Genomic DNA, 21,280 nt, shown 5'->3' with positions numbered 1-21,280 from the left:
GCTCGACGCACTCAAGAAGCTGGGTCGTATGGAGGAAATGGATATGCGATTCCAGGAGCTGCCAGCCAAGGAGCAGAGTCGTGCAGACGTTCAGAAGCTTATGGACAATTGAACAAAGGCATTGTGATAGAAACTCACACAACTCTTCCTCGTTACCTCGTTATAGAAATCAAAAACGTCGGGGAATTCTACCTCCTAGACATCCGACACTATTTCACAAGTATACCGATGCTCTTACAAGACGGTGGTGTTGTGGTTGGTCGCGGTCATAAGGACCGAGTGGTCTGTGGGGCCATCGCGCATGGTGTTGAGGACGGGCGTCTTGTTGTCCATCTCGTCGAACGCCTGCTTCTTCTTCCGGATCACCACGATGGCGGCCACGGCGATCATACCCACAGCTGCACCGATGCACACAACAACATAGGCAGTGCTTCCAGAGCTGCCCTCAGAGGATTGCGTGTTGGCCTGCTGGACTGCTCCATTGTCATTGCTCGTCTGCATGACCGACGAAGGAGTGGTCTGTACACCTCCCTTCTCGTACGAAGCAGGCGCGGGGGTGACGCTAACCTGCGTGGTGGGCTTACTGCCTGGCTCATTGTCAACATCACTGCCGGACTTGTCGCCCACATCCACGCCACTGGAGCCGGAGGTCTCGTTGTGAGCACCGACCTGGCCAACAAAGTCGTTCCACTGGCTGGCACCGGCATCGTCATCATCCGTAGCAGAAACACTCGAAGCCGACGGCGCCTTAGTGGGAGGCATTGTGGGTGTTTCGGTTGGAGGAAGCGTGGGCGCTTCAGTGGGAGGAAGCGTTGGAGCTTCAGTAGGAGGAGGCGTAGGAGCTTCGGTCGGTGGTTGAGTAAGAGCTTCGGTGGGCGGTTGAGTAGGGGCCTCGGTCGGTGGCTGAGTAGGAGCCTCCGTAGGGGGCTGCGTCGGTGCTTCTGTCGGAGCTTGGGTGGGCGTGGCCGTCGTGGGTGTCGGTGCAGTGTACTGCTGCACAGTGTTCTGGGCCTCGTTTCCAACCTGGTTGACGGTCTGGTCAACCGTCTGCGTCGCACCCGAGGACCCACCTGGGCAGAACGTCACGGTGAAGTCAACCGAGCTGGGGCAGGAGTGCGTCTTAGTGTCGTCCGCCGGGTACTGGTAGGCGTCATTGCAACCATTCTCCATGCACGTGAGTGACACACAGCGACTGCCGTCCGGCTGGCTTGGCTCGATGTTCATGGCGACGTTGAAGCCGACACCACCCGTGACATCCATGCATTCCTCCAGACTACCACAGTTGCCGGGGCCCTGCTTCTCACCCGTTGGGATAATACTGATGTCGTACCAAGCAGCATTGTTGTCAGCCGAAAACTCAGCCAGCGTTGCCTGGCCGCCCGTGCCCTTGCGGTACACGTAGGCACCGCCAGGGGAGACCGTGCGCGTGCTGGAGCCGCCAGGTTGGAGCTTCTCCGTAGTCTTGGAGTCGAACACGTCGATGGATTCGGAGCAGGAGTTCACGAGGGTGACCTCAAAGGCCTGAGCCTGGGCAAATAGACCAAGGGCCACAGCCACCACGGCACTCATGGAAGAGTGCCAAACCATGTTTTTCAGGATGTACTTTTCAGTTGGAATGTAATACGCGGAGGCTGCGAAGACCTTCCGTGTGCTTCTCTCTCTGTCGGTAAAACGTAGAGTGGGGGACTAACCATCATGAGCAAACGCGCTTGAGCCTCGAGATGCGGGAAGGCAGGGTGCAATTGGTGCCTCCCCATTGTAGTGTCGGAACGGCATGATAAGTTCCTCTACAATACCAGTAGTCAAATTGAGTCAAAAATTGGACAGCAAACCATCTCCCGAGATAATCTCGGGCACAGCAAAGCCATCGAACTGCAAGATAAACGCGTTATCGTCCTTTTGTGCTGTGCGAGAGCTCTTCGAGACGGGCGTGTCCTTACAATCAGCATGCAGACTCTTCTCTCCACCGAAGAGAGTACGTAAAGGTCGAAACCTGTGGCCGTTTGCATCGTGAAGTAAAGGGATCCCTTCGGGGGGAGATACAGTACCATTATGTATATATTTTTATTTTACATACCGTTTTAAGTTTCTTACCCCTATGGAGTGCAAGCTCTGTGTGTACAGGGTCGGTGTTGGTGACTAGCAAGCACTCATTGAAAACCCCGGTGTTGTGGAGTGCCGCTGCCGCTACGCCACCCGAACCGAAAGTTCGTTCGAGTCGACTCAAAGCGTCATCAGTCTACCAAGAAAGTATTGGACGATCACTCGGTCTGAACAATGCGGTCGTTCTCAAGCTTCTCTTCCAAGCTAAGCGACGTACCACGCACTTTCTTCTTCAGCTACATCACGCGAAACTCTCCAGTCAACACTTGACATCCTTTGGCGACCAAAACGACCCACATAGCTTGGAACCGGTCGGTCAATGGCCCATCGTCATGTAGTTCACTCTCATTCTGCAGCTTAAACATTGCCGGTCGATAAAAGCATTTTTATGTTGGAACATGGCGGCGCAATGATAGATCCGGGCTCAAAGCCCATGCAATGGATAGCAGTTCCAGTCGGCAGTACTGAAACTTCCACCTTGTACCCGTGGAGATTACGTTTGCCCTGATATCCCTCTTGACTAGGTTAATTGTCCCCTAACGCGATCTGCGTGCTGGAATGTAGCACCGGTGACATATCGAGCCGCGGATAATGCGTGAAGGTGTGTCGATGCCGTCAACTGCTTCATTGTCCAGCACTTCTCGTTCAGTACAAAGATTTCGTACAGTAATGGCTCTAACACGACTAGAAACTTCTTGATCCTATTCTGGATCTTCTGGAATGGAGACGAATCCATGTCAAACATCGCAGAGACGGTGTCCTAGCTCCCGCATTTCTTGAGAGCGGCGAGCAGCATTAACAGAAGTTCTTTAAGGGATTATTGGCATTTCTTACCCCCTGCCAACGGCCATCCATCGTCTCCCAGAGATGTCTAACGTTTAGACATTAGACTCTAAACCGATATTAGTTGCACCTTAGAGGCACACGGTTTGACCCCTGAACTCATAGACACTGGTCGTATTTGGACGGCGGTGGTGTCGCGATTGAGAGGAATAACAACGCGAGCTAAAGCGCACTGTCGTTTCTCTTCTTCGACAAACAGCAGAGCTTCATCATCATCCTCCTCTTGAGTGCACTCACCGTCATTTCATTCTTACTAAGCGCGGCAGGAAAATTAATGGTGATAAAAGTTATTAATACATACAGTATATGAGTGCCTTCATTTTTATCAAATAGGTGCATGTACTACAGTAATTCCCAGAATAGTATTCTGAGAATACACTGCTACGTGCTATCCTCACGTAGCAAAATACACATACATTTCTATGTATAGTTTAACATGTATCGCATATACCATGTAGATCTCTGCTGAGGAGTTCTGGCAAGATGCCTAAACAAAACCTTTCGCGTCGAGTCGCGCGTTCTGTGTACAGGCACTTGGCAGCATCTGTGTTGGTCGAACGCTGCTGTGCCGTAGTGTTCAATCTGGTCGAAACGCTATTCGACCACGATGCCGTCGTTGTGTTCCGATGTCTTCCGACTGCAGCGTCCAAGACAACAATGGCATCTTTCATTCGTTAGTCGCATCGTATTCCTGCACTATTCACCTCAAATTCAGGCCACGTGCGAGCAAAACTTTGAAAGCGAAGCAGCGACAACATTTCGACTGCAACAGCTGCAACCCCCTGACAATTGCTTTGTCCCGACTCACATGTCAGTGGCCATAATTTCGTTGTGGGCACGGTAAGCGCTCGAACTTGGACACGGTATCCTTTACCTTGATAAACGGAAAGTATGTGTTCTTGACCGTCGGAACCATTCCAGAGTGCACCCATTTGTCAACATTAAGCTCTCCATTCAATGTTCGCATTCCCGGCATGTACGGACGACCAGATCGGAGATCAGCTCAAAAAGCTCCAAGTCGAGCAAGGTGCAGTGAAAATCAATGTGGGTCACAATGATCCCCATCCCACGAGATTATCCATGCAAACCATCTGACTCAAGGCATTCGAAGCAACGCCCAGTTGTTGCACCCCTTGCTGCAGTCGCTTCCATGTCATCGCGTTATATTCGGAGCGTGGAGGACAAATCCTGAGCCCGCTCTTGCAAGGTTTGAGGCACTTTGATGCCATCATCTCCGGACTCGGAAGGCTTCGAGGAGGGCACTCACCGTTTTTAGTTGGAAAGTTCGTCGAGTATCGATCGGGGTACGACGAGATGCCGGCGACCCGGAACTATGGGACTCCGCGGAAACAGCAGTCGCGCGGGGACTTGTCAGCGTCAATGGCGGTGAACGGAGCCAGCTCAGCTTCTGTTGCAATGTTGAACGCCAGCTACAGCTACGAAAGCGGAGAGAGTAGCGCCGTGTATGAATACAACAGCCAGCGCAGCGAGGAACCGTCTTGGGACGGGTATGGAGACCACCCGAGCTCACTGCGTCGACGACCGCCGGCCGTTGAATCCATGATGGAGTCGGCTCGATTGAGTGATAAGCGATTGCACGAAGTGGCTGCTGCGGCTGCTTCCAGTGTGAACTGGGGCGAACTCGACATGGAACTGGCTGCAGCGAGTCTTAGTGAAAAGCACGAAAGCGTCTGGAAGCGAAAGAAGCTCCCGCGAGGCTACACGAACAGCGACGCTATGAAGCTCTTCACTCGTCTCACAATTCGTGACCGTCGACATCAAACGCGTTGGGGACCCAAAGGGTTCGCTGTTCTAGCAGAGGGATCTCTACCTTGCACCGTGCAGGAAATGCGTCTTGTGTTTCGCGTAGCTTCCACTGACATGTTTCGTGATATGATGCGCTGTATTTACCGTCGGGAATTTGTCGAGGGCGAGCTCTTGCGTACGATCAAGATACAGCGAGGAGCTGGAAACCCAGCGAGAGCATTCGAGAACAGAGAGTTATCCGTCAAGACTGCAACTTTCGAAAGCGGAAGCATGTTCTCCAAGAACGAATCGTGGTGCTTTCTGGAGTTGCTGCATCCTCGTAACCGAGCAAAAGAAGAGCAGTCGGCACGAAGAACAGCTTCGTCCACTGCCAGCGCGGTTAGCGCCACGCCTCCGCCGGCTTTCACACGAACACTTGTATCCATCGCACGTTCCAGTGTCGTCCTGGATAACGCACTTACACCGCCGCCGCGTTCTCCGCCGCATGTACCGAATGTCGTCATCAATTACTCGTTCGAAGAAGATCCCAGTGGTCGAGCCACTCGCGTGGTTTTCCACGGCGAATATTTGCCACCGGATGCTCACGATGCGTTCAAACGTGCAGGCCACGAACGACGTGTAGCGCGTCTCTGGATGCTTCGTCTTGCTGCGAGTTGTCATCGATTCCTTCTGGTTGTACGACGACGTCGACTTGGAATGCAGGTCATCATCAACAGCACGCGTCTTCCACTCGAGACCGTCGCCAATGTCCCTCGTTGTGCTTGTTGCCGTCGCTCGTTCTCCAAGTTCTTCAAACGCACAAGAAAACGCTTGTGCTGTCTGTGCGGCTTCCTTGTCTGTGAGAAGTGCGCACACGCCCAAGAGCGCGAACACCGAGCGCGTGGTGATACCCGTCCACAGATCGAACAGGTTCGAGTGTGTGAACGCTGCCTCGTTCGTGTGGATCGAGCTCGATACACCGCAGTAACCGAGGAAGATCTGCGTCCAGCGCGAGTGATTTCAGACTCGCAGTCTCCGATTGGCCGTGCGAACAGTACTCCAGGTGGCAGTCTTCGTGGCGTTGGCTCTCGACGCACTCGACCCACACTGAAGACACGTCCGGCGTCTTTAAATGATCTGTTGCTTGAGACCTTGGCAGACGCAACCGCAGGTGGCGAAGCTCAACGCAAACGTAAAGCCAGCGTGTTGAGTGTCATGAAGGATATTGTAGACGAAGAGCGCGCTCGGAGACGATCAAGCACTGCAAGGATCCGTAGTGCGTCAGCAGGAGTCTCGAAAAGGGGATTGCCTTTACTCGGGGAACGTGACGAAGAGACTGACGATGGAGAAACTGAACAAACCGACGACGAACCAATTGATGATGTGGAGCGTCTCAAACGAATGTGGGGCGAGTCGCCACGCTGGGAAGACGACTATCCGCTTGCTAATGCCGACTCGAGAAGCTACCAGATCGAGTTTCCTCAAGACCCGATGGAAGCGATCATTCCACCGATCCCTTCTAACGAGTATAAGCGTCTAGAACTCATCCGCCGACAGCAGCTGAATGAACTCGGCGACGTACCTGAACTTGGCATCATCTGCTCACTGGCTTCGAAGGAGCTTGCCTGCGCTGTGAGCATGATTACTGTCGTTGACAAGGCTCAGCTTCATGTGCTGGCTTCCACTCATCCGGCAGTACCTGGTGGTATGTCGTATCCGAGAGAGCAGGGCTTCTGCGCACAGACCATTCTGGACCCCCATCCACTTGTATCGCGTCACGTCCAGGCCGATGTACGCTTCAGTGCCATGTCGAGTGTGCGTAAGATGGGCATTAACTTCTACTGCGGCTTCCCGTTGATGGGGTCGGACGGCAAGACGGTCATCGGCTCCGTGTGCTGTGCCGATCCGCATGCCCGTGACCTCACACGATCGCAGTACGCTGCCATGAGCAGTCTAGCCAGCACAGCTTCACGTGTTGTTCAACGTGCTGCCGAGAATCGAGCAGTGCGTGAAGACTCCGCTGATGTTTAAACAACCCGAAGATTAAACTACTATAAACAAGTACAAAATGAACGATCACGTAGAGAAGATCTGTGAGTAAAGATCAAAATGCATGCAGAACGTACATTCCAGGTTTCAAACAGCCACGAGTTGTACGCATATGGCACTCGCGTAGTTAGTTAATTGTTGACTCATTCGACGGAGTTAAGGTCTTTCAGCAGAACCAACGCGCGCGCAGCGTCCAGAGTCTCACTCCAAGTACTCTTTTGCTCTTCATCTTCGTCGACGACAATAGCGTTCGTGACGTTCACGAGTCCCTGCATGATAGACATCGCCTTCTCCGGCACAGAATCTTCGAATGCCTTCAGCACGATTCCAGTGTACGCCACGGTGTCGCGTGGGAAGCTGCCCGGAAGCCCTGTTTGTTGCTGGAAGAAAAGCTGCAGAATCAAAGTTGCTACCAGAGCATACTGCTGCTTGCTCTCGATCGGTTGCGCTGTCTTATCATCCAGTTCCGCAAGAGTTGTTTGTCGGTAGCCGAAGATAAACTGGCGCTCCTTTTTCCGGTCCAATTTTCGAAGTGGCATGCTGAGAGCCTCAGCCAGTACTGGAACGTGGGCCGTAAAATCGCTTAACGACCGACGGCCAGCCGTGGCGAGCGTCCATAACCGCACCAGAGCACTCGCAGTGGACTGTGGAAGGCTGGACTCAAGCACCTTCTTGTTCTCATCGCTCAGCGACGTCACCGGAGTAGCTGCATTTTTGCCTTCCTCTTCATTACCATTGGGAGTCGATAAAAGAGGCATGCCTTCTAGTTCTAGACTGTTGCTCTCAGCCATAAAGCTAGTCACCAGTGCAGCAAGTTCCACAGCAGATGATTCAAGCAAATGTGTCTCCACGAGAGCAAGCTTCTCCATGCCAGCAGCATCCTTGGCATCCACGTGCATCGAAAGCTTGTTAAAGCTCTTCTCCAATATGAGCAGCTTGGTGAACTGCTCATCGAATCGGTCTTCGAACACCTTACGTAACTCGCGTAGCGACGCAGCGTCGCCACGGATAATACTAGACAGAGCCTTGGTTAGCGCGGTGGAGTACAGCTCGTCAATCTTCGGCCCCAAGTACGATGCCATGCCATCCATGAAGTCGTCATCGCCCTCGAGGTCCTCGACGGCAGGAAACCAACTTACAAGAAGCTCAATAATCTCCTCACGTAAAGGCACGATAGACACTTGGGCAGAGGCTGATTTGCTCTCGTCGTCATCAGTATTTCCGCCACGCTTCGACCCACGCTTGCCCTTCTTACTTTTTCCAGACTTTCCGCTACGTCCCCCAGACTCTTCCTGGTCGCGTTTATTGCTGCCCTTGCCTCGTTTTCCCTTCTTACCGCGCTTACTGCCGAAGTCCTCGTCATCTGAATCGTCAGCTTCCTCCACTTCTTGTCTGCTCTCATGAACTTTAGCCTGTACCGCGCTGCTCTTCTGCTGCGCAGCGGTACGAGAAGCCTTGGCTGTGGCATCTTCACCAAACTTCTCCAAGCAAGAAGCGAAGAACCCCGAACTGACAGCATAACTCTCTGCGATCTGGTATGCCTTGGACACATGTCCTGCCTTCTCCAGCGCTGGCGACATACCCAGCAACAAGGCCACATCTCCCGCCGGCAGTGCACTCGGCAGCAACAAACGCACATCCACGAACGTATTATCAGTCACTGAAGCCTCCACCGCTCCTTCCAACTGAAGCTGCAGCGCCCGACTCACGACACTCTCCTGGAGCGGTACAGCATCGGGGAAACGTTTCTTCAAAAAGTCGTAGGGCCTGGCAACCTGGAGCTCCCTCGCTCGAGCGTGCTCTAAGTACCCATTCTGCTGGAAGAACGAGTACATACTCTCCCTCTGCGCCGCCATGAACACATAGGGCACATACTCGCGGCCTCTCATTGTGCCCATCAACACTTTTGTCTGTATCAGCTCCGTCAGCGCCTCATTGGCCACAGCTTCATCGAAGCCAAAGCTCCTCAGTATGTCAGGCACGAACACAGGCCGCGTCACGGCTGTGAATACTCCTCGGAGTCGTGCCTTCTGCGCTGCCACGTACGAGTCCGTGTACAGCACGTTGTCCCTCTCCCTGGCCTTCAAGATGCTGCCGAGTCTCGTGCGTACTACATCGCGCATATAGTCCACAGCGAAGCCAAACTGCTGTGCCAGGTCTCCGATAGACGTAGTTCCGCTCTCCTGTAGCAGGACGTCCGTGTCCTCCATGATGCCGTCCAGGTACCAGCTCGTAAGCAACTCCTCGCCGTTGTTTACCAAGTAGTACCCGTCCTTACTTCTGCTGCCTCGACACAACGCAGCCGCCTGCTTCTCGACATGCGTGCGATCCACGTCGATGAGCTTTTCCAGCTCCGTGAGGCTCAGACGCCCACCATGCAGCGCCACGTAGTCGGCGATTTCCCGCTGAACCTGGAGAGGCGTCAGGAACTGCTTGCCCGTGCGTGTGTGGATGACCTGGAGCTTGCCCAGCTGTTGCAGCTTTAGCAGCAAGTCAATGACATTGTGGTCCGACAGCTTGAGCGCCGCCTCCTGCTGCTGCACGGCCGCGAGCTGCTGCTGGAGCAGCGCGATCTCATCCATGGTCGCACGGTGGGGAAGAAATCGCAGAGTGATGGTCGCACTAAGGTTTTTAATGCGGTTGTCACTCTCGTGAGGGGAAACTTTTGTTACTCAAATGAATCGTTGCATTTCACTATGGAGGTGCGGCTTGAGATCGCTGAGGAAGCGCTCAAGGTGTTCGTCGCTGCGCTGCAGTGCTTGGCTCAAGTCGGCAAGGAGCTGTCCATCGAGTGTGATCCCAGAGCGCGTCGTCTTACGCTTCGCGCTCTCAATGATGCGCACTCGGCCTCTGGCCAGGTGATCCTAGACCGCACGTTCTTCTCCGAGTCACAGGCCTGCAGTGTCACTCTCCAGGGTGTCGATGTCGCATCAATAGAGACACTAAAGGCTCGATTCAATGGCCGCACACCATTTGTAAAATGTAAGGTGTTCGCCAAATCGTGCTGTAATGTTTTCCGCACGCTCAAGCATGTGCAGAGCGTCCAATTGGCACTGCTAGTAGACCAGGAGGCTCTGGAGCAGGCGGGTGCCAGCCAGGAGGACGTCTCACAGAGTAGCGAAGTGGACGAGGTGGATCTTGATTGTATGGAGCTGCGCTGGCGACTGCGTTGCGACTTCGACATCACCAAGACGCACCACATGAAAGTGCAGTCGTGCCAGATTATGCGCGCCGTATTCGACAAGGACGCGTGTCCCAATCGTTGGAGGACACGACAGCACCACTTGGGCTCGCTCCTGGCGCATATCCACCACAGCAGCGAGGTGAGTGTCACGTGCTCGGCGACACACATCAAATTCGAGAGTTATTTTTCCAGTACGACAGATAGTAAGGCCCAACTGCAGACCGAGACGGCAGTGGAGAGCGCCGAGTTTAACGAGTACATTCTACAGCCAGCGACCGACAGCATCGATTCATCAGCACAGTTAATTTTTTGCATCAAGGAGATCCGGGTGAGTTCGGGATGAGAGTTGGAGAGTAAGAGGAGGAGACTGATGATGACGGTGTTTTGTAGGCGCTGCTGGCATTCTGCAAGACGAGCGACGTGCTGGAGGTGTCGTTCTACTTCAGCACAGGCGGCAGGTGAGTTGAGATTGAGAATTTGCTGTCGTGTACCTGCTGTCTGATTGCGATTCGTCGTGAATTGCTTAGTCCGGTGCTGTTTGCAGCCGAGTCGACGTCAATGGCCAAGTTCTCCATCGAGATGACGCTGTCGACTGTGACAACGTTCCTGCCGGCGTCATCACAAGCTCGTAGCGAGGAGGAAGTTCCGCTATTCACCAACGGGTAAGCGCTCTGCTGTCGTGGAGTGTAGACTGCGTCCATGCTGACAATGTATCGTCTTGGTTATCATACCTGTAGCAGCAATATCCCCAATAGTCAGACGCCATCGATGTCGCAGTCTTCTTCGCAAGAGAATCCACGGTATCTGACTCATAGTAAGCGTCCACGTGTGGATTAGTAGCAACAATAGGTGGCTGACACATTGCACTACACTCCAAAACCAGTCGAAATACGCAAAATGATGAAGTTAATTTACCAAGAAGACGACATGCTGTCGTCAACGCGCCTATCTCACCGTCCTACTGCTCGCGATCTTGCACGAACCAACTCTCACCTCCCAGCTCCGTCCTGCCCTCGGCGACGCTCTCAAACGTCGGTGACTTGTTGACGATCTCCCACTCGTCGCCCTTGGGACTGCTGCTGGCCTTGTCGTCGTCGCTTTTCTTCTTCTGTTTCATGCGACGTTGCGCCACCACAGTCTTCCGCTTAGGCGAAGGACGGCGGTAGGGCACGAACATGGTGTCGGCCACGTCGTCCTCGTCCTCCTCTTCGTTGTCGCTGACGCCGTCGCTCTCGCTATCCGAAAACTCGTCGCTTCGTGCCAATTCGCGCAGTTTTTCGAGGTCAAAGTGGCGCTGACGCAGTGGCGATGCCAGCGTGCGGAAGGCGGGCGATAGACGGCGGTTCATGCCGCTGTTCATGCCTCCGAAGGCGTTCTCCGAGCCGTGCATCGATACTGCCGCCATGGTCTATAAGATCTCGAAAGTCTCTACTCTTGCTTGAGCTGCTCGAGGCAAGTTGCCGAATGAGCAGGTGGAGGGTGCTGAGAGGGCGTGACGCCTGCGACGTGTGCGACTCTAGAAGATTCACTCAATCTGAGTATGCCCCCATCGTCATTGCACCCCTATCGTCTGGATGGGACTGCCTTGCTGTGGTTCGGTCCAAGTGTTTGCGTGGGCGTTCAAGGCTGCCACATTGGCTGAGATCGGGCCAGGTAGAGGCGGACAATTGGTAGCGCACGAGTGCCAAGTCGGATCATCCATCACTTGAGACTGTCCTACAGTAAAGTAGGCGTCGTCTGCTTGCACAGACTCGCTGCAATGGCTGCGTGTGGACTTGGTTGTAGCAACGAGAATTTGCCGCGAACGTGGTGAAGACATCATCGTCGAGAAAGGAGAAACAGCAGGAGGAAGGTTTTTGGGCTGGGACGAATTGAAGTTCAAGCGGTGAACAGCAACGAAGCAGCGAAGGTTTTCCGCATTTTAATAAAGTTAACCTTGAGAGCTGTAGGTGTTTTGTTTTACTTCAGGTTTCCTTCTTTCAGGGAGATGAGAACGTGTTGGTCTATTCGATTAGAGACCACTAGTCGCGCCGCTTAGAAGAGATTCACTAGCGACCGGATGAGCCGGAATGCTAAGTGTATCCATGTGAGCTTCTGGGATGGCTGCATTTCCAAGATGTGTACGTTGGAACGAGCAGCAGACACTAATGCGCCGAAATAGCCAAGTACTGTTTTCCTCCAGAGTCATTTCTCGGGATGTGCGCGAATGGAGCGGTCGAGGTGATGGCATGAGCTTCGGGCGTCACTGTGTTCATGGCTGCTAGGCTATCAGCGTCACTTAGGGGACGTCTACGTAGTACGGCTGTGAGTGAATCAAGATCCATGGATATGGAAAGATCACCGAGGACGTTGGATTGGATCCTAACGAGGAACATGCAGCGAAATCTATAGCAAGTATCTTTGTGGCTCACACGTAGGTGACCTGGAACAACAAGCACTCTTCGTTCTGGTCTGTACGCTTGTCGTTGATGAACAGGTAGATGTCCTGGGACACCGAATCTGCCTGATTACGGGCAGTGAACGCAAGTCTCAAGAAGGCCTGGCCATTGCTAGGTAGCTGTAAGACAGGTTCACGAGGTACTAGAAGTTTGGGTGCACTGGATCGCAGTGTGATGGTCTGCGGTTGATCCCAAGGATTCGAGTACGAGATCTTCTTCTGTGCGGCTCGACCCACTGGTAGTCGCAGTTCGTACGTCTTGGTGATGACTGGAAATGCGAGAGTCACGTGGACACTCCAAGCGCCTACAAGTTCGTGTGTCTCGACGTCCACGAGGTTCACGAGCATCACCATCTGCGTGTCAGCTCCATTCTCGACAGCACAAAAGGCGAACTCAATGCGATTGAAGGCTTGAGGCGTCAACGTGAACACTTGAGCAGGTCGAAACTGCACCAACTCACGCTGATGCATCGGCGTGAAGCACATGACGTGGCGTTTGTGACTCGACGAGCCTCCGTCTCCTTTGATCACGAGCTCATGCCGCACACTTTGGCCTAGAACTGCATGCACATCAACTCGTAGTTTCGACTGGATGCGGATCTGCCACACTTCGAACACCCGTGCATAGTACATGTCGTCGTACAGGACAACAAAGAAGGTTTCGAGTGCAGGATAGTCCCCCACTCTGCACTTGAAGCTGGCGAGACCGCTGTTAACAGCGTCGTCTTGACCACTACGCAGCAGTTCCATAGCCACACTGGGATCCATACAAACAACGTACTTGCCTTTGGGGTATCTCAGTTTCCAGCGCCAGATAGACGACGCTGGATGGGAGAAGCGCAGCACGCGGTGACACACAAAAGGCTGTGGTTGTAACTCGATGTTAAACAGCGCGACGGTGTGTCTGTGTGAACAGCTCTTGATCACGACCGAGACCGGGATCTTGGAGTTGCTCTGCTCCTTGCCAGTGTCGAGCCAACGTAGTCGCATGGGGATATGGAGCTGGTCGTGAGATTCCATGACGACTTCGTTGTGGTCGTCGATCATTTCGTCTTCAATGTGTGCGTTCGAAGTGATGAAGCCGTACGAAAGCGGTAGATTCTCACGATAGAATGTCCATTCCTCACTACTGCGCACGATCTCGAGATCCAAGACCACAGCGATCTCTCGAGAGGAAGGAAGCAGCAGCTCAATGCGGAAGCGGTCGTTGTGGTTGTACGGATTGGTGAATGGTAACTCGAAGAACAAGATATCACCGAACGACGGGAACAACGTAAGCGACGTGGTCACTTGTTGACGAAGCAGAGAATACACGAGCGACTTCTTGTGGCCATCGCGATAGTAAGACAAGACACGAAGTAGCTGATTCTTCTCGTCCTCGAAGCGACGAAGACTTTCTTCCGCTTGTTGGTTACTGTACTGCTGCCGCTCCTTCGTCTTAGCAACAGCTCGAACTAGTTGTTTGTGTGCCTTGGCCTCGTCACTCCTAATGTGCTGTTTGTATCGTGACAGACGCTCAAGTTGTCGAGCATACAGATGATCGTTCATCTTCGTCACAGGCTTCGGCATTCCTCCACTGAACTCGTCGTCTCGATCGGAGAGTAAAGTGAAGCCAAGCTCCATCAAAACCTGAAGAAACTCCACTCGAAGCAGTTCGCTTCGCTTCTTACGAGTGCGTTCACGACCAGGTACTAGACCACGACGATCGTCGGCATCTTCGAGGAACTTGGAGACCACACGTAGCGGTAAAATGCCACGCTGGTAAGCTTCAAGAGCAGTTTGGCGCAGCTTGAGCTCCACTGCTCGAATCTCCGGGTTACTGTTGAAGGAGTAGTTGCAGTCAAGGCTCGCTGCTACTGGTGTCTGTTGTTGAGTAATTTCCAGTGGCACAGCCTTCTCATTGACGTCTTTCGTCGTTTGTTCTGAAGTACTTCCCACTGGTTCTGAGGCGCTTTCGACCTTTTTCGTTGGTGTAGACACTTCCACTGGCTTTGACTTCAAGGGTTTGTCTTGAACGACAGTTGATGGCGTGTCTGTTGTTCGAGCGCTTTGAGTACCGGGTGCTGGTCTTGGCGCCTTCTTTGCTGGTATCTGTCCAGAACCAGAGCGACGTAGCAGTGGCGGACGTTTGCTTGCTGTTGCGATCTCTTGAGTGTCAGTCGATTTTGCTGGTTGATCTTCAGTTGCTGTAGATTTCTCGGTGCTTCCTTCCACTTCGGTACTTCCTTCCACTGCTGGGATTTCCAGGAAAGAAGCAAAATCTCCCACACGAAGTCCGCTTTGTTGCTTGGAATCCAATGACTTGGCCATTGCAGCGATGTCTTCGTTGGAAAGTTTTACGAAGTCGGCGCCCAGTTCCCGCAGTCCTGTCACGAAGTCCTCGTATGAGATCACTCCTTTGGCTTCCTTGTCGAAATGATTGAAGGACTGCTGGACTGCCACACCCTTTTCGGACGCTGTTTGAAGCAGCCTCTTCAGTTTTACCAGTCCGTTTGATGCCTCCTTGCTCAACAAACTCTTGGCTTCCTCGGGTTTTGCCACAGACGCAGTCATTTCTGCCCGCTTGGCTGCTCTAACTGCAGCAAATGATGCTCGCTGAGAAACCTTGGGCTCCTCAGACCCCTCCTCCTTTGCTACATCGGTACTCACAGTTGTTGAGTCTGCGGTTGTGCGCCGAAATGGGGATTTAGAGGCTGGAGCATTACCCTTACCGAACGAAGACGAACGCGCTGGACGCTCAGATGGCCCTTTGGCTTGTGAAGTATCCGCGGAGCTAGCCATCGTTGGAGCCTTATCATCTCTGACTGGTTCCTCTGGGTCGCTTGGAGATGGACCAGACAGATCTTTCGTTTCATCTCCTGCCTTTGTTGTTGTTACCTCTGACTCAGTGTCCATGCCGTTACTGGGATGATCTACTGCTATAGGAACCGATTCATCTCCACGTCCATCCGTTTGAAATACGTCATCTGTGGCTTGATCACTGTTATCTACTGACGTGGCGTCAGCAGGCTTACCTGTCTCGACAGTATCAAAAGTTTTGGTATTTTCAGATGGTGTATCGTTCTTCGGAGTAGATGGAACTGGTCGTGTGGCATCGTCAAGGTTTGCTCCAGCATTTTGGGTCTCTGGTTCCCTCAAAAGCGCCTCAAATTCCTCGAGCGACACACTTCCACTTCCATCCTTATCAAGTTTCCTGACAATCGCCAACGTGTCTTCATCCGACACATTTTCAAACCCAGGAAGCTGCTTAACGGCCGTGACAAACTCATCTTTCGTGATGACTCCGCTGTTGTCGCTATCGAAATGGGCAAAACACTTTTTGACGTCAACTCCATTAGCGTCAGCGCTCAGCAGCAGCTTGTGTAGCTTATCCTCCGTTGTCGGTTTAGGAAACGGAGTCTTTGACGGGGTTTTAGCATCTTCAGTAGGTGCCTTCTCCTCCGTTGATCGTGGCTCAGAGTCTTTCTTATCATCCTTCTTCTCCAAAAGTTTTGATGTAGGGAAGAGCTGTTTGAACTCCGATAGTGAAATGGTTCCACTGTCATTACGATCAAGAAGCTTAATAACGCCATTAATCACAGACTTATCTGCTGCGAATCCTAGTTCCGTCATTGCCGTCACAAACTCCTCCTTCTTAATTTTTCCGTCTCCATCCTTATCAAAGTGCACAAAGCAAGCGTCAACAGAGACCCCCTTTTCAACCGCTTTTTCCATCAGCGCTTTAAGTTTGTTCATCAACTCTTCATTGTCATTCACATCCCCATTACCATTCAATAGCACTCGAAACTCGCTTAAATCAATCTTGCCACTACCATCTTCGTCAAGTTGCTCCAACAGCGTGTCAAAATCTGTTTCCTCCATGTCTTTAAAACACCCGAGCGCTATTAAACCACGCTTGAGCTCAACACGTGTAATCTCGCCATCACTGTTAGAATCGAAATGATTAAAACTCTTATTTAAGTCAACTCCTTGATCTTTTGCCTTTACCAACAGCGTCCGTAGTCGGTCCACTGCGGCGTCCTTTGTTGATAGCGATTTGGCTGATTGTACTGTCTTACACAGAGCACATAACTCCTGAACGTCCACATTACCTTCTTCTTCCGCAAACCCAAAGTACGTCATTAAAGGCGTCACCTCCGTGCTAAGTACTCGAAGGGATAATCCAAGCTCCTGACAAAACGACGTCCACTTCTGTGCTGCCAATTTCGAGGATACATCAAGTTTCGACAGTTTGTCAAAGTGAGGAAGGAAAATACCTGACAAAGACTGTTGTTTTGTGCGGAGTTCTGCTCCAAAGTCTTGGAATTCGCGCTGGGAGATCATTCCATCTCGGTTTGTATCAAAGCGAGCAGCTATAAGGGCTGCGTCATCTGCAGTCATCCCTTGACCAAGGAAGAGTTTCTCAATTGTTGTCTGGAATTCGGTGAGGGAGATATTACCGTCTGAGTTGGCATCAAACTGTTTGAACACGTCTTCAATAGTCATTCCATTAGCACAAGCACGAACAATCAGCTTGATCAGCTTCCGGTTGGCTTTTTCTCGAGCTGCTTGTTGGGAATGCGTCATTTCTTCGTGCATTTCTTTGCCAGATACGCCACAAGCCGTCAAGAATTCACGGTAATCGATGTTCGTATCCCCATCTGCATTGATCATTTTCACATAAACCTCCACAGCATCTCGCTCGAATGTCTTCAGTGTGTTATCACCAGCCTTGTCAAGTTGCAGTAGCTGGTTAAGAGCATTTGTAAACTCCTCCACAGATAAAGTACCGTTCTTATCAGTATCGAAATGCACAAATACTTCCTCAAAGCCGATGCCTTTCTTCGTTAGACGACTTAGAATCACACGAACGTCTTCAGTAATATCCTTGACTGTCTCTTTGACCATTTCTTTCTTGTTTTCTTCGACCGAAATCCCTAATGACTCCAAAAACTCTGTGTAGGAGATCGTGCCATCATGATCTTTATCTAGTGCCGCTAGTAGTTCTCTGACGCCTTCCTTGTCGTCCGTAGATATCCCCAGTTGGTTGAGTCCTCTTTCAAATTCCTCATACGACAACTTTCCATCTCCCGAGGTGTCAATCTCGGCGAATACGTGGTGAACACGGATACCTTTCTCCATCGAACGCACTATGATGCGTTTAATGTGATCTCGCCACTCCGTTTTCGACATTTGAGTGGGTTCCTTGACAAATTTTCTAAACTCTTGATACTCGATCTTGCCATCTTTGTTTGTATCCAGTAAATCTGCCAGAAGTCCCAAATCGTCGTCTGAGAGATCATCAAACACTGTTCCAAGTGATCGCATGGCCTTGATAAACTCCTCTCGAGACAAGAATCCGTCCTTGTTGACGTCGATTACTGCAAACGCATCAGCAAGCGCGAGGTGGTTCTTCGTGGCGATCGCCATCACGCGCTTTAAACGTTGGGCGTGGTCCGGAGCAGAGGTCTTCTGTTGTTGCTCTTGGGGGTTAGACTTGGCAATTTCAGGGGTTTGAGGTTGTTTTTCAGCTGGTTTGGACACAGGAACTGCTCCAGAAGTCTTAGTTTCCGGCGGTCTCAGCGATAATAGAGCTAGTAACCCCGTTTTACCCTCCAAGTCGCATTTGATCCGTGTTGGACGGGTTCCAGTTGGTTTAACTGCATCACCTCCACCCTTACGCGACCCGAATAGTTCGCATAGAATCGCAATCTCCTTCGGTGTGAGCGTATTAGCGTTGCTAAGATCCTGTCGCTGACGAGGCTGAGGCTCCCTTCGCTCCCGAAGATCCTTGGTTATACGGTCTCCATAGAATCCTTCTTGCGAAAGAAGACGATAGAGTTCAGCATTTGATTCAACTAGCGGGCGAGCACGAACTCGGTGCTTTGGTCTACTAGGCTGGTCAGGAACTTCAGATGGCTTGGATTCCACAGTATTCGAAGGATGTTGATCAATGTAGTGTTCCCCTCTTAACCCGTAGCTGCTCATGAGAAGCTGAATCCTTCCAAAATTCGCTCCATCCGCTTTGTTACTAGCAGGAACGGTGCAGACTGTGTTCTCGTCGTGGTCTGCTATCGTTCCTCCAAGTGGTGGCGCAATTTCGACTTCCGCTTGGAATTTCTTCACACTTTTGCTTTGGCGCAGCAGTTCGTGGAGAGGAATAGCAAACGTTCCGAGCTGGAAAAGACTGTCAGCATCCCACACATCGACGTGCAGATTGTTCCACTTTAAATATTCAGCAAAGCGGCGAGTCTCCAACGGATTCATCGTCGCCGTTGTGTCCACATCAAACTGGATCGCTAGTGATGGTTTATTGGCCGCAGAATCTCGCATGAGCAGGAACGTTTGCATCTCTCCACCTGCTCCATTGTCGAAGGCTTTACTTAACCGTAGCGTCTCCGTTCGTGTAGGTGGGAAATTGTAGAACTGGAAGGTGAAATACACTCGAGACGGGGCGGGACTAGAAGCCATATCACCCTTCACTTCAGCACCAGAGCTACATGCTCGATACGCTGCAAAGTGGAACCGGATTTCGTTCGCCTTGAACGGATCGTTCACCTCTGTATCAATCGATTTAGCGATGAGGTCGATTTTCTTTGCTTTCTTCCGTTTATCGTGAGTCTTCTGGTTACTCGGAGACGCGGGAGGTTTGTCGTGAGGATCCATGTAGCCGTATCGAGTCAAGAGAGTCTTTGACGCTCGACTAAGTTCGGACGTTGGAGCTTCAGGAATTGTAGTCGGTGGGACCACAGGTCGTTCTACCTGTTTCTTCGGCGATGGGGTCTTTGGACGTTGATCGACTGGTTTCTCCTTGTTAGTAGGAGACGTCGCCAACGCATTGAGTGTTTGAGCCAGCACTGCGTTGTTGTTCGCTTTACTCAGTAGCTTTCTTGCCCATTGATCCGCAGCATAGTCTTCGTTCTCCTCAGTTTGGTTGGTCTCTGATTCGAGCTTAACCGGTGATAACGGAGCTGTAGTCTCTTCGATCGGTGGCTCTATTGCTTCATCAATTGTGATCTTCAGATCACAGAAAGCGAACGAGTCTTTGAGCGACACCTCGCGGTTTTGCAGCGACTTCGTCACTTGATCTGGCGGTGTATACAGCGTGTTATCCGAGTAAGGACGACAAGCAGCTCCAGATAGGAGATCGACGTGGAGAACGCGACGATGGTCTTCTTGCTCTTGCAACAGCACTCCTCCAAGCGTTGCCAGGGGTTCAGTGGAGACAGCAGTTGCATGATGATGTTTGTCGTGCAGATAGAGCTTCTTGCCATCACTAGGGACCAGTGAACGTGCCCCCATGGTCACTAACACCACATCTTCGTCCGGTGGAAGAGGTTTCTTCGCCTCAAGCGCCTGCTGCTTGAGCTTAGATGGCCAGACGATCCGGAAGTGAACAGTATACTGCAACACAACTACGATGGCCATGTTCGGGTGGAAGACGAAGCCCCGCAGCTTGGAGTGATTGCGCACACAGAAGAGTGTATCTCCTCCGTTCGGATCAGCCTTAAGCGGTACCATAAACTGTCGAGTACGGAAGCACCGTCCATTGTGAAGCGCGATCTTCAGTACTCGCGCTGAGATCTCTCCCTCGACGCTTGTGGCTCCTTCGTGGATCGCTGTACGACTGATCCTTAGCCGAGAGACCAGGTTGGCTTCGATCTCATCGCGTAAGTTGATAGCAACGCGAGTAGCGACCACATTAAGCTCGAACGGGTCTTCTACTTGCACTGACTTGGGCACGAGCGAAGCGATCTTCACATAAGACGCCAGTGTTTCTTCATACGTTGTGTCATTCTCCTCTTGTAGCAACATTTTCGGATTCTTCCCCAAGTCGATGTTAGCCAAGTTGCCATTTTTCAAGCCTGGGATCGGATCTAGAGCCCCCACGAGCTCGTTTTTCCTTACGAACATGGCGATGGAAAGCATGGGTTCGTGCTGTACAATCTGGTAGTAGAATTTACAGCCTTCGTGCTTCTCCTGTGCACTCCAAGCGTCCGGATTGAGTTCCCAAAGCGCTCTCGGACTGCCAGTAAACACACTGACAGAGTCTCCACTGGTGTTCAACGAGAAAGCTGATGGAACGGAGCTGGGCTCGTCCTTCGTGCCGGACTGTACCGGTTGTTGACGAGCGAAGAGTGGCAACAGTGTCCAGCCACAGCCCACCACTCGGACTGTCGCCTTGGAGTCCGGGTCTTTCTCGTATGCCACGAGTTCTAATACTCCAACGCAGTTGGCGTCAATGATGTCTGAGATGAAATACGCACGGAAATTCAACGGCGCGTTCTCGATAACATACCGCAACGTGCCGTCCTTGGGATGTCTGGCTTGTTTGATCTGGAACGGATCGACTGCCAGCTCTGGACTGACCCAAGTATTACCGAAGAAGCGCTTGGAGACTGCGTGGAACAGACTCACGTGTACACCTAACGTGATAAGCGGTTCTTCTTCTTCTTCGCTCTCGTTGTTGCCACTGGCTGCTGGGATCGCAGACGTATGTAGAATCGAGTCTGGAAGTACCCAATTCAGTACCGACATGGCGTGAAAAGAGTACCCTTTTGCCTTTTCAATCCGAAATACTCCCTCAGGAACAGGCATACACAATAAACTGGAGCGGAACTTCTCGAACTGCTTCTCTCTTGTCGTCCATAATGAAGTTGATGCTGGCTCTGCCGACGGTAATAGAGTACTGGTGTTAAGTATTTGCGTTTGAGACTTCCATCGACGTCGAGAGACTCGTGTAGCTCGAGCACGTTGAATGGTGTTAAGCTCCGAGTCTGCCGAGACGTCCGACGGTGGGTCAGACTCGAAGGAGTCTTCAAACCCGGACGAACTGGGCGACGATATGTCCTCAGACATCCCTGAAGTCGCTTTACGCTCTACCATTTAGAACTTGAGATCTGTACCTTGAAGAGTCACTAACAAGCAGGGGGCACATT

General features: G+C 51.9%; 6 protein-coding genes across 7 annotated transcripts; 2 read left to right on the top strand and 4 right to left on the bottom strand.

The window, feature by feature from the left end:
- Window positions 1-234: 234 nt before the first annotated feature.
- Window positions 235-1,569, bottom strand: PPTG_03637 (hypothetical protein; the record flags this gene model as incomplete). The annotated part of the gene is made up of 1 exon (XM_008896323.1): window positions 235-1,569. One exon carries the CDS (start codon window positions 1,567-1,569, stop codon window positions 235-237), a length of 1,335 nt encoding a protein of 444 aa, XP_008894571.1.
- A 1,691-nt stretch (window positions 1,570-3,260) lies between these two features.
- Window positions 3,261-9,671, bottom strand: PPTG_03635. Of its 2 annotated transcripts, none has more exons than XM_008896320.1 (2): window positions 6,819-9,671; window positions 3,261-6,712 (listed from the first exon to the last, which is right to left on the bottom strand). In XM_008896320.1, exon 1 carries the CDS (start codon window positions 9,321-9,323, stop codon window positions 6,885-6,887), a length of 2,439 nt encoding a protein of 812 aa, XP_008894568.1. In that variant the 5' UTR covers window positions 9,324-9,671; the 3' UTR covers window positions 3,261-6,712; window positions 6,819-6,884. The 2 variants fall into 2 exon arrangements, with proteins under 2 accessions (XP_008894568.1, XP_008894569.1); XM_008896321.1 differs by having other exon boundaries at window positions 3,261-6,743; window positions 6,819-9,323.
- On the top strand, window positions 4,261-6,723 carry PPTG_03636 (hypothetical protein; the record flags this gene model as incomplete). Its single annotated transcript, XM_008896322.1, has 1 exon — window positions 4,261-6,723. The coding sequence occupies one exon, from the start codon at window positions 4,261-4,263 to the stop codon at window positions 6,721-6,723; it is 2,463 nt and encodes an 820-aa protein (XP_008894570.1).
- PPTG_03634 (hypothetical protein) lies at window positions 9,438-10,762 on the top strand (the record flags this gene model as incomplete). Its single annotated transcript, XM_008896319.1, has 4 exons — window positions 9,438-10,253; window positions 10,316-10,383; window positions 10,453-10,587; window positions 10,663-10,762. 4 exons carry the CDS (start codon window positions 9,438-9,440, stop codon window positions 10,760-10,762), a joined length of 1,119 nt encoding a protein of 372 aa, XP_008894567.1.
- Window positions 10,763-10,883: 121 nt separating this feature from the next.
- On the bottom strand, window positions 10,884-11,330 carry PPTG_03633 (hypothetical protein; the record flags this gene model as incomplete). The annotated part of the gene is made up of 1 exon (XM_008896318.1): window positions 10,884-11,330. One exon carries the CDS (start codon window positions 11,328-11,330, stop codon window positions 10,884-10,886), a length of 447 nt encoding a protein of 148 aa, XP_008894566.1.
- A 933-nt stretch (window positions 11,331-12,263) lies between these two features.
- PPTG_03632 (hypothetical protein) lies at window positions 12,264-21,200 on the bottom strand (the record flags this gene model as incomplete). The annotated part of the gene is made up of 1 exon (XM_008896317.1): window positions 12,264-21,200. One exon carries the CDS (start codon window positions 21,198-21,200, stop codon window positions 12,333-12,335), a length of 8,868 nt encoding a protein of 2,955 aa, XP_008894565.1. The 3' UTR covers window positions 12,264-12,332.
- Window positions 21,201-21,280: the final 80 nt, after the last annotated feature.

The sequence above is a fragment of the Phytophthora parasitica genome, assembly GCF_000247585.1.
Source record: "Phytophthora parasitica INRA-310 unplaced genomic scaffold supercont2.4, whole genome shotgun sequence".
NCBI classification, from domain to species: Eukaryota; Oomycota; class Peronosporomycetes; order Peronosporales; family Peronosporaceae; genus Phytophthora; species Phytophthora nicotianae.
Note: the sequence above shows the minus strand (reverse complement) of the source record. Positions and strands in the feature narration are given on the sequence as shown.

Bases quoted from the DNA above. Each gene is read 5' to 3' on its own strand.
- PPTG_03635 (XM_008896320.1), bottom strand. From the start codon at position 9,323: ATGGATGAGATCGCGCTGCTCCAGCAGCAGCTCGCGGCCGTGCAGCAG.